This window comes from Canis lupus, chromosome 16, assembly GCF_011100685.1.
Source record: "Canis lupus familiaris isolate Mischka breed German Shepherd chromosome 16, alternate assembly UU_Cfam_GSD_1.0, whole genome shotgun sequence".
Lineage (NCBI taxonomy): Eukaryota > Metazoa > Chordata > Mammalia > Carnivora > Canidae > Canis > Canis lupus.
Window position 1 is genome coordinate 42,191,285 of NC_049237.1, and position 12,305 is coordinate 42,203,589.

General features: G+C 39.6%; 1 protein-coding gene across 3 annotated transcripts in view; it reads right to left on the reverse strand.

The window, feature by feature from the left end:
- ASAH1 (N-acylsphingosine amidohydrolase 1) overlaps window positions 1-12,305 on the reverse strand; it is a 46,861-nt gene that overhangs the window by 4,272 nt on the left and 30,284 nt on the right. For all 3 annotated transcript variants that reach the window (XM_038560307.1, XM_038560306.1, XM_038560308.1), the window contains 8 exons: window positions 9,795-9,885; window positions 9,198-9,284; window positions 7,586-7,664; window positions 3,312-3,386; window positions 1,796-1,841; window positions 955-1,099; window positions 365-419; window positions 159-240 (listed from right to left, as the gene is read on the reverse strand). In XM_038560307.1, the coding sequence (XP_038416235.1) occupies window positions 159-240; window positions 365-419; window positions 955-1,099; window positions 1,796-1,841; window positions 3,312-3,386; window positions 7,586-7,664; window positions 9,198-9,284; window positions 9,795-9,885 (660 nt within the window). The remainder of the gene's footprint in view (window positions 1-158; window positions 241-364; window positions 420-954; window positions 1,100-1,795; window positions 1,842-3,311; window positions 3,387-7,585; window positions 7,665-9,197; window positions 9,285-9,794; window positions 9,886-12,305) is intronic.

Sequence of the window (12,305 nt, forward strand, 5' to 3'; positions counted from 1 at the left end):
TAGCTACACTTATTGTGGTGATCATTTCACAATATATACAAATCCCCACACATTTTGTTGTACATCTTAAACTAATGTTAACGTTCTGTCATATCTCCAAAAAAAAATAAACTTAAAATGAATATTAAGTTTGATAATAAAGGAATCAAACAGATTACCTTGTGCCATTTTCCAGAACTAATCTAGTGATAAACCCGATCCACATGGCATCTTTCTTTCCCAAAATCCATTCTATGACACCTGGAAGAAATCAAACATACACAGTGTCACAGGCCTGCAATGGGGTGAGACTACGCACCCAAGACACAGCCCAGCCTTCCTCTCAAAACATCTACGGAATTCCCGCTAAGAACTCTCTACTCACCCAGGTAACCGCCATTTATGCTGAAACGTTCATTTAACGTAAGACTGAACAGTCCCTGGAAACAAGACAAAGCAACGAAGTCAGAAACCTCAGCCACCCTGTTGGCAGCGTACTTATACCAGGTGTGCCAACCCCTGGAACGGGGGCTGGGGGTGCAGAGTCAAAACTGGATTATCACGTTCTGTTAACAGCTTTTAGAAGTTGAGAGCATCTTCGCGTGTAGTGTGTGAAGTGAACAGGTGGGATGTTACTGGCCACACTTTTCTGAGAAGGAGAAGGACATGCAGAGAGTAAACGCCCAACTTGTCTAAGCGGCAGACTGAAGACCAGGTGCCAGATTTATATCCTATTCCAGCCCTGCACAGCCAGCCACACGCTTTTTCCTCAGAAGAGGCTCAGAAACAAACCATCGTTCCCTTTCTACTCTTCTCTATCCCGTGAGCTCACACCTATGACGGTGACAGGAAGTGCAAAGGGATGAAGAACCGGGGCTTCATATTCTTCTTGGGTCCTTAGACCCCCATCTTTCACAGGCAGCAAAAAGAGGACACAGAGCTACCTGTAAAGTTACGTAACAGCGGATTCCTTACCGGTTTGAATCCTGTTAACATGCCCACATAGCCAGCAAAGCTTGAAGCCTTGAAGACGGTTTTATTATTTCTTTGGAAGTCCAGGTTCACTGATAAAGGTTTGAGCTGCTCAGTTACGACCCAGGTATTATTGTTTATGTTCCACCTACAAAAGACAGATTTCGTTTAAAAATAATGATGATGGCCAGGCATTGTATCAGGCGCTTCCTCTCCCTACTCCATAATGAGCAAGCCTCACAAGAACTCTATGACATGAGTGGTTTTACTCTCCGTTTTCCATATGATAAAACGGAGGCTAAATCTAAATAACCCAGTACAACAGCCCACTCAGCAAAGGAGCCATTACATTTTTTTAGGAATGTTAAGTAGACATAGAATAGAATGCTCTTCCTTTCTAAGCAATAAACCGGACTTGCATCTGGGACCTTCAAACATGCTCTAGATTTCTGCTTACTAGCTTCAGCTCCGTTACAGACTCACAAATACTGTGCCCATCTTGTCTCAAAACTAAGGAATCCAGGGCAGCCCGGGTGGCTCAGCAGTTCAGCGCCACTTTCAGCCCAGGGCATGATCCTGGAGATCCTGGATCAAGTCCCATGTCAGGTTCCCTGCATGGAGCCTGCTTCTCCCACTGCCTGTGTCTCTGCCTCTCTCTGTGTGTCTCTCATGAATAAATAAATAAAATCTTTATAAAAAAACAAACAAACAAACAAAAAACTAAGGAAACCAGTATCTTCACTTCTGATCATATTTTGGGCATGATTTGGGATTTACTTTTCATCGATTTGTAATACAACATACCCTTCCTTAAGGATGGATACTCACCACGATCTTTACTTACCCAAGAAATATTCCAAAATCCATGTTTCGCCCATGTAGTAGATGACCTGATTTAAAGAAGAGACATGTAGCGGCAGTTACGACAGCATAATTGATCAAAGCTGGACACTTAATTCTGGTTTATTGATATTTTTTTTTGTTTTTTGTTTTTTTTTTTTTTTTTTGGTTTATTGATATTGACAACTGCTCAATCCAGTAGTAAGAATTAAGTAGCGTCCTAGTATCATAAGCCTTAACAAGCTCAAACTGCTGTGCCCGTCACACTGGCCAGATCCCCTCATACTGATCTCAGAGCACACAGTTCCAGGTAAAATTACAATCTGGGAAAGGGATCAGGGGTCCTTCTTTGGTCCACGGACAGCTAGCTGGGTGTAGCTAGCATAGCCGCACCTGATGTGACGTGCCAACACAATCCCCTTCAGGAATGGCTACCTACAGCTGAACACTTCTAGGGTCAGGTACAGGCCGATTTCTAACGTGAGTAGCGGTATAATGGTAAATCAGGGTAAGCCATCCTGTGCCTTGCATTCTGGGGGCCTGCCAGAAAAAAACATGGGAAATGAGCCTGGTCTACACAGGGTCCCTCGGCCGGAAACAGGACAGGATTTGTCCTGAGTCTCAAGGAAAGGCAGGGATCATTATGCACATAAAGATAATGAGTGAGTACTTGTACTAAAGCATGAAGAATAGCATAAGGGAGACTAGGTGAAAGGGTAAGGATATTTAGAAACCTGAAACACTTCCAAGCTTTCTACCTCCCTGAATTAAACTTTATTTTTTTGTTCTCCAAGCTGCTCAATCCTGTCTCAGCGTCTTTGAACTTATAGTTCTCTCTGCCTGGAATGTTGTTCCCTTTCATCTTCATTATAAACTCTGTCTTTCACGCCTTAGTTCAAACTTCACCCACTCAAACAGCCTCATGGGACTGCCTTTTTTTTTTTAAGATTTTATTTATTTATTCATGGGGGGGCGGGCAGAGACACAGAGGGAGAAGCAGGATCCATGCTGGGAGCCCGATGTGGGACTCGATCCTGGGACTCCAGGATCAGCACTGAGCTGAAGGCAGATGCTCAACCACTGAGTGACCCAGGTGCCCCTGAATTAAACTTTAATAGCCATCACAGTTGTCTCAAAATAAACATAGTTTTAAATTCACATCTAAAAATTTGCTAAAGATCTTTTTTTTTTTTTAAGATTTTATTTATTTATTCATGAGAGACACAGAGAGAGAGAGAGAGGCAGAGACACAGGTAGAGGGAGAAGCAGGCTCCATGCAGGGAGCCTGATGTGGGACTCAGTCCCGGGTCTCCAGGATCACGCCCTGGGTTGAAGGTGGCGCTAAGCCGCTGAGCCATCCGGGCTGCCCAAGATCTTTAAACTATATGCAACATACACAGAATTTGAAGAGTAAGCCTGGATAGTACAAGTTCTAATTCTATTTAGATTTTTAGATTTTTCTTTTAATTTGTACTTTGCATTGCCTACCCCCGCAACCTCTCCCCCAGGCACACATTTACCTTCTTTGTCTTCTGTTATTATTGAGGTACAAATGGTGAAAAATTCGTAGAAAACATTGAATGTAAGAATCTCTCCTATGAGAAAAGATAGGACATTTCTTAGTCAATATACAAAACTATGACACTGTTAGAAAAATTTTTTTTAAGTTTGAACAATCACTACGTGTGAATTTTTGCTGTGCAATACATGTCTGCAGACCAGTCTGAGCACGCCTGAATAGCCTGGTCAGGTAGTGGTATCTCACCAGCCGATATGCTACAGATACAAGATAAAACAAACTCCCAAAGGTCAGCTTTTTGGGCAAGCTGAACACCCAGGCACAATGAATTCATTGTACTGTGACAGGATGTCCAATATGCTTCATTTTAATTTGGTTTGGGGGTGCTAACATAGGATAACTTGTTTTTTAAAGATTTATTTGAGAGAAAGAGGGAGAGAGAGCATGCATGAGCATGCATGAGTGGGGGGAGGGGCAGAGGGAGAGAATTTCAGGGAATTGCTCAGCTTGGAGCCTAAAGTGGGGCTAGATCCCACAAACTATGAGGTCATGACCTGAGCTGAAATCATGAGTCAGACACTTAACTGACTGAGCCACACAGGTGCCCCTAAAATATGATAACTTAATACATCTGGCTCTTTGCTATAGACTGAACATGTATTTTGCTCATATTTTTAGAGGTGACAGTATTTCTAAGGTGAGAAAGGAGATCCAGGAACTACTAATAAAATCAGTGCAGCTAACAAGAAAATCCATTTTAATTTTTGAATATTTTCCCAAAACTGTATAATAATACCACTTAGCATTTAATGAAAAGGCATACATCACGGGAACAAAAGGCACAGCACAGGGAATGTACAGCCAGTGGTACTGTAATCGTGTTATATGATGACACAAGGTAGCCATCCCCGGGGCGAACACAGTAAAATGTAAAGTGATGTGCTGGATCACCATGTTGTACACCTGAAACTAATGTAACACTATCAACTGAAACCAAAAAAAAATTATTTTAATTAGATAATGAAAGATATACAGAATGCTTTCTCTTACCACATTCATGTAAACATGTTAATAAGCTGAACATTTATTCCCATTCTAAGCTAATGTTTATTTTATTTCCATTTTGGTAAGATTCTGTTCTTATGTTACTAAAAGTCACGTATTAATCTTTTTAATTCATTTTTCTCTCGAGATAGTGATATATGGTATTTATTTGCTAGGGTTCTTTACATAATAAAGGAATTAAAGACTTGTTTTTCATCAAAGCTGCAAGAATGTATTTCCAGTATGTTGACCATCATTTTACAGCATTTTTAAAAGATGTTATTTATTTGAGAGAGCAAGAGGCAGGGCAGACGGAGAGGGAGAAGCAGACTCCCTGCTGAGCAGGAAACCGGACTCACAGGACCCTGAGACCATGACTGCAGGGGAAGGCAGATGCTTAACTGACTGAATCACCCAGGTGCCCCTACATCTTTTTTTTTTTTGGAAGAAGCAAAGGACAATAAAAAACCTAGCCACCTTTGTTGATAAATACTATTGATTTTCAGAAATTCTCAATCATCTCTTGTAAAAACCAAGGTAATACTGGCTCTTAAAATAACAACTCTATCACTTTGGTAGCTAAAAAACAAAATTGGGGTGGCAAGAAAAGTCTTTTTCATTAAATTAAATTTGACTTCATTAAAATTAAGAGTTTCTGCTCATAAAAAAAAAAAAAGAATTTCTGATCATTAAAAGATACCAGTAAGGGAGTAAAAATACAAGCCACAGACTTGAAGCCATAGAGAAGATATTCAGAACGCATGCATCTGACAAAAGGCTTGTAGCCAGAATATATATGGAATTCCTTAAAACCACCTATACTACTCAGAGCAATCTACATAGTTAATGCAATCTCCATCAAAATACCAACAATATTTTTTGCTGAACTAGAACAATCTTAAAGTTTCTGTGGAAAAAAATAAAATAAAATTTCTGTGGAGCCAGAAAAGACCCTGAATACCCAAAGCAATCTTGATAAAGAAAAGCAGAGCTGGAAACATCGCAATTCTGGACTTCAAGTTATATTACAAAGCTGTGGTGATCGAAACACCATTGTACTAACACAAAAAAAGACACATAAATCAATGGATCAGAATAGAAAACCCAGAAATGGACCCACAATTATATGGTCAATTACTCTTCGACAAAGCAGGAAAGAATATCCAAAGGAAACAAGACAGTCTCTTTAACAAATGGTGTTGGGAAAACTGGACAGCTACATGCAAATGAATGAAACTAGACCACTTTCTTACACCATACACAATAATAAATTCACAATGGATTAAAGACCTAAACATGAGACATGAAACCATAAAAATCCTAGAAGGGAGCACAGGCAGTAATTTCTGACATTGGTCATAGCAACTTTTTTCAAGTGGGCCCCCTGAGGCAAAGAAAGCAAAAGCAAAAGCAAAAATAAACTATTGGGACTACATTAAAATTAAAAGCTTCTGCACAAATTTGGCAAAAGAAACAATCAACAGAACTAAAGGGCAACCCACAAAATGGGAGAAGATACTTGCAAATGGCATATCCAATAAATGATTAGTACCCAAAATATATAAAGAACTTACACAATTCAACACACAAAAAAATAAATAATACAATTAAAAATGGGAAGAAGACATAACCATTTCTCCAAAGAAGACATCCAGATGGCAGACAGATGAAAAGATGTTATCATCACTTATCATCTATTGCCTCACATCTGTCAGAATGGCCAAAATCAACAACACAAGAAACAACAGGTGCTGGTGAGGATGTGGAGAAAAAGGAGCCCTCCTGCACTGTTGGTGGAAACTAGTGAAGCCACTGGGGAAAACAGTATGGAGGTTCTCAGAAAGTTAAGAAGAGAACTACCCTACAATCTAGCAATTATTCAAAGAATACAAAAACACTAAATCAAAGGGGTACATGCATGTTTACTGCACTATTATTTACAATAACCAAATTATGGAAGAAGCTGAAGTGTCCAGTGAATGAATGAAAGGATAAAGATGTGTAGACACACACACACACACACACACACAAACACACACTGGAATATTACTCAGCCATAAAAAGAATGAAATCTTGCCACTTGAAATGACATGGATCGAGCTAGAGAGTATAAGGCTAAGTGAAATAAGTCAGAGAAAGACAAATACCATATGATTTCACTCACATGTGGAATTTAAGAAACAAAACAAATGAGCAAAGGGGAAAGAAAAAGAGGGAGAAACAAAAAACCATATACTTAACCATGGAGAACTGATGGTTACCAGAGGTGGGTTGGGGGGATGGGTGAAACAGGTGATAGGGATTAGGGAGGACATGTGTGAGGAGGAATACCAGGTGATGTACGAAGTGCCGAATCACTGTATCATACACCTGAAACTAATATAACACTGTTAACTAACTGGAATTAAAATATAGACTTGAAAAAAAAAAAACAATCTTTTGAAACCAATACAAAATGGGCAAAAGACTAACAAACATTTCACCTTTAGAAGGAAGGAAGGGAGACAGATTATCTTCTTAAACCATTTTTTTTTTAAAGAAGCAAAACAAAAGCACCAATGAAAGGAAAGGTCAACAGCTGTACAATCTTATAGTCATCAAAAAAAAAGCAAATTGCACAATCATGGGATTCTACACACTCAGCCAAATGGCTCAAATGAAAAATACTGATGTTAGCTGGTGGGAAAGTATCTAACAGTCTCCTACTATGAGGATTGTCAGTGGATACAGTTACTGTGGAAAACTACAAGGCAAAAATACAGCTACCCCATAGCCCAGGATATATCCAACAGAAATGAGTGCACATGTCCATCGAAAAACAGATACAATATTCATAACTGCTTTATTCTTAATATCCAAAATCTAGAAACCACCCAAACCATCCTATTCACACAGTAGCATACTACCTATAATGACCTGTACAAGAAACCGACACAACAGTTCACACTGTGTACAGAAGATTCAAGAAGCAGACTAATGTGTGGTGAATTGAGAATAAGGAGCTACCTTGGAGATGCAGTGCTGTCTGTGAAATGGCAGGATGGAGCATTCTGGATTGCTGAAATTTCTGGGTCTTCAGCTGAGTTGTGATTACATGCATGTACACATTTTAAACATTCTACTGAACTGTATACTTAAGATTAACACACTTTACTATAAGTAGATTGTCCCAATTAAAAAAATATACAAGTGCTTTCTTACATCTTATAAAAGCTGCAAAGTGAACTTTACCTAAAGGTATACCAGTAACCGCTGCAATCCCCTTCATTTCCTCCTCAAAAGGACCTGGAAAATTGCCAAGGAGACCAGGCTGGAAAACAAATAAATGATCAACCATTTGACCCTAAAGGGCTGCTTTAGATTGGGTTCTTTTACATATAATTTGTTCTAGATGCTCCTTCCATATAGTAAGTGATAAAAGTCATTTATAAAGGACTTTTACATCCTGTATTTCTAAAAGATGCTATGTAGGACTCGATGGTAGGCCCCTCATTTTTTAAATATGTATTTTATTCCCTTAAACTCAACTGTTTTCAGGTATTATGCAGAGATGTATGTTTATTTTTTCCTGCCTGGCATTTCACCCTGTTCTCCAGAAGGAGAGGGAACTAGGATAACTGCACTTGGGTGACCGGACATGATCCACAAACAAATGCATCACAACAAGCACCCCTTATCTCCACCTGAACTCACCCTCTTGCCTTGGCACTGCACCCTCATTACTGCTTTCTTCCCACACTCATAAAAGCAAATCTATCTTCTAGTCATTCACAAAACCTTCTGTCTCGGTTAATGGGCTTCCCGGGCTAAGATACATATGTCATTTGGTCCTATGAAGAAAAATCTCTGGGTGTCCTGAGATACACAGGCAAAGTACTTAAAAAAAAAACAACAACAACAAAAAAAAACCACCCAAATCTTCAATAGTAAACTTGCAAATATAAGTACAGCTGACCCGTGAACAATGTGGGGAGTTGAAAATCTCTCCCAAAAGAGTATAGTATCTGACTCTCCCCAAACCACTGATAGTTTACTGTTGACCAGAAACCTTACTGATAATATCAACAGTATTATCGCATATTTTGATTAACAACACATATTTTGAATGTTATATATATTTTATGCTGTGTTCTTACAATTTAAAAAACCAGAGCAAAGAAAATGGTTTTTTAAAAAATCGTAAGGAAGAGAGAATACATTAACAGTACTTCACTGTATTTATCGAAAAAAATCCATGTATAAGTGGACCTTCCCAGTTTAAACCTGTGTTGTTCAATGGTGAACTCTATCTGTAAGGGGAAGGACATGCCTATGCTCTCAGATGAAATAACATATTTGCCAACTGTTCTGTAAAATAGTTTCTGTAAAGTTAAAATACTTTAAAAAAAATTTAAGGGGCAGTTAATTGCCAAAATTTGCCATGCTATTTTGTGTCATGTTTTTTTTTTTAATTATTTTTTAAAGATTTTATTTATTCATGAGAGACACAGTGAGAGAGAGGCAGAGACACAGGCAGAGGGAGAAGCAGGCTCCATGCAGGGAGCCCGATGTGGGACCCGATCCCGGGTCTCCAGGATCACGCCCTAGGCGGAAGGTAGGCACTCAACCACGGAGCCACCCAGGCATCCCTCTTTGGTGTCATGTTATTCTAACATTACCAAACCCCCAATTTTTAACTCCCTCTAAAGTTTCGATAGTGTTCTAGAATAATTAAATGCAAACCTGTCCCCAGCTCCTTAGAAGAATTTGTCAGATTATGCCTTTAAGTAAATACTAGAGCCTTTTCTGAACTCTGTGTATGTGTGTATGTTTAAAATTTATTGTGGGAAATAATATTTCTTACCAACTTTTGATCCACTATCTGCATAATTTTTCCACTTGGCACAAATGCAGTTACTAGATCCTTCAGGGAATTCACTATAATCTTTAGCTGAAAAAAATAATAATAAATAATTTAATTATCAGGAGACATTAAAAAAGTTGACATTGAAGATTAATATTGGTTGGGTGACAGGCACTGAGGGGGGCACTTGACGGGATGAGCACTGGGCATTATGCTATATGTCGGCAAATCAAACTCCAATAAAAAATATACAAAAAAATTAATATTGGTAAAATGGAAACAGACACAAACCTTTTGACTTATCCATAAAGAATTAAACAGAGTGCCATCTGAAAATATTTTCATCTCATATACACATACATCTTTAACAGGCCATTTTATTAATTAATTAGATGAAGGAAGAGGATACAGAAAAAAAAGGCAAACAAAAAGAGCAAGAAGGTACAGAAAAATGGCATCATTTCTTCTATTATTAACAGGAGAAAAATATCAAACTCAGTCCTTAAAATACTTAGTATGTAATTTCATGAAATGCTCTTTCAAAAATGCAGTTATATTCAGTAATGTTAGAAATGGAATATTTAACAATCCACATACCGCTGGTGCCTTGTCAGCCATCAATTCATGCCATCTTTTGTAGGGCGGTAAGTCAAGATTTATGGTGTACCACGGAACTGAACCCCTGTAGCTGTAATGAGAGGTGTATCATCGTGAAATGTAAAAAGCCAATTCTGATGGGGGTTAGACAGAGGCATATTCTTAACAACACAGAAGTTGGTACTCAAACCAACGTCTGCAGAAAAGCTCATTTTCCCAGCTAGTGTTTCTGCCCTATGTTGTACACACAATCACATGTAATTTCAGAAGTCTTAGAATCCAGAATTATACATTCTGGAAGGATAAGGGGAATTGGTGATATGTAAAAGAATCAATTTTGGTTCAAGAGCCTCATGTCAACTGAATCTCAGGGCTAGAAAATAACTGCCTTTTTTTGCCCTCCGAAATCTCTGCTGAGGACTGGTCTAGGCTCTGGGCACTTCTCTGAGTGGTCTCCCAGTCCCACTACTGCCAAATCATTGTCTCTAGCATGGGATTCAGTAAGGTCACCTTCTAAGCCTCCTGAAGAGGCAGCACGTATTAGCTTCTCATGACTGGCTTTAAGAACCTTCTCTACTCACTCAGGCACGAGACTCTTCCTGCCATGCTCCCTCTCTCCTCATCTCCTGTACTCAGTCCACACCCAAGCTCTGTTCCAGTCATAGGCATTCCCCAATTTCCTACTCTTCAATCGACAAACAGCAATTTCTACTATACAACGTAAATACATGGCAACGTCCACTCCTTTTAAATGGAGCTGGGCCCTATTTCTGGTGGGTGAACTCTACCACTGTTCTCTGTAGCTGCAGAAACATCATCTTCTGGCTCTTGTTACTAAGCCTCTGTGGGTGTGCAATTCAGTGACTTATCAGCTTAGAACTACGCCTAAAAATAGCCAGCGTTTGCTCCATTATTTCTCTGCTCCAGAGAAACAGAAGGGGCATGCAGGTGTGAGCTACAGCTGATATCCATATTAAGGACTATGATACTTAATTCCTAGAGAAAAAAAAAAAAAGCTTAACATAAAAACAAATTCTGTTTCTGACTGATCCTAATTGTGCATGCAAAATTCGATTCCACAATTCTAAAAAATAATTCTTGTTCATTCTATTACAGGCAGGTGCTCCTAATGGCCTCCCCGCCAGCACGCACTTAGATTTCCATGTCCGGGAGCAATGGTAAAACAGGGGCCAATTGGAGCTATGCACGTGGCGGCACTGCCCTCAGACAGGGTTTCTACCTATAAACCCCAATCAGAAGTTCTTCGCCTTAGAATATCCACCAAAACCCAAACTTATATCCACCCTAATCTCCTGATTCTTTTCCAGTCTGGAGCCTTGGGTAGGCTCAAGGATTCCAAAGAAGAAATGGGGAGTGGAGATAAACTCAGAACAGCAGAGGATTAGACTAAGTGGGCATGGGGAGACCCCACAAACCTCTCTATAAAAACACCTCAACTAATCACAATTCTTGGAAAGAACTGTTAAACTGATGAACAAAATCATTCTTACAACTAAAGCTTAGCCACGATCCCACATCTTATTTCTCAAACATTTTTCTAAAGTATCTTGGTATTTAACACCTGTACCTCAATTTCCTAGAGAAATAAATAGTATCTACCCTATGAGGGCAGTGATAATTACATGCGATACACGAAAAGTACTCAGCAGTATTGGTATTCGACCAATAGTAATTACTACAGAATAGTTTCCTACGTTACTGCAAATAATAAACATCATTAAATTATTTTTGAGACTTAGCATCTGCTCTGCCCAGGTCATCACAGTCACTATTAAGAACTGACTGAACCCACCTGGCTCCACAGGTGGCTCAGAAACTAGTCCAAGTGACACAACACAGGTACATACAAATAAGAGGGCAGATGCTGAGTGCCAGGGACCAGGGGAAAATAAATGCTAATGGGATTTGGATGGATCCAGGGGTGCTCCCGCTGTCAGTCTCCGGATCTCCAGCCCTGATGTAACTGGTCGGGCTGGATAAACAGGTAACTCCTCCCGCACAGATGCCCATGCATACCTCCAGAACCCGTGCACTTGATCAAGAAAATGTAGAGGAGGATTCTGTTGTCATTCAAAGGTATATGAACACTGGGCTCCCCTCTCACATCCCAAGACACATTTCTAGTTCAGAGAAAAGGATCAGAGCAGAATGGAAGATTTTTCTGTAGAGAACAGTCTAGTAAGGCAGGAAGGAATCCAGTAGAAATACCAGGACTAAAATATTTACATTGTATGGAAATATAAATGTGTTTGTATGTGTGTGTTGTGTACACATGTGTGCACATACATACGCTCAGCAACCTGGAACCAGTTGAGAAGCCCAAGCAGGGAAGGTATGCAGGGTAATCAACTCATGGACACATGTAAGGTGCACATGGAAGGGAGGAGGGAAAAAAGCCTTCAACATGGAAGGTATTCATTATGTGTTAAATGAAGTGGGGCCGTGAGACCAGTCAAGAGATGCAGCCAATAAGACCCTGAAGACCAGGAT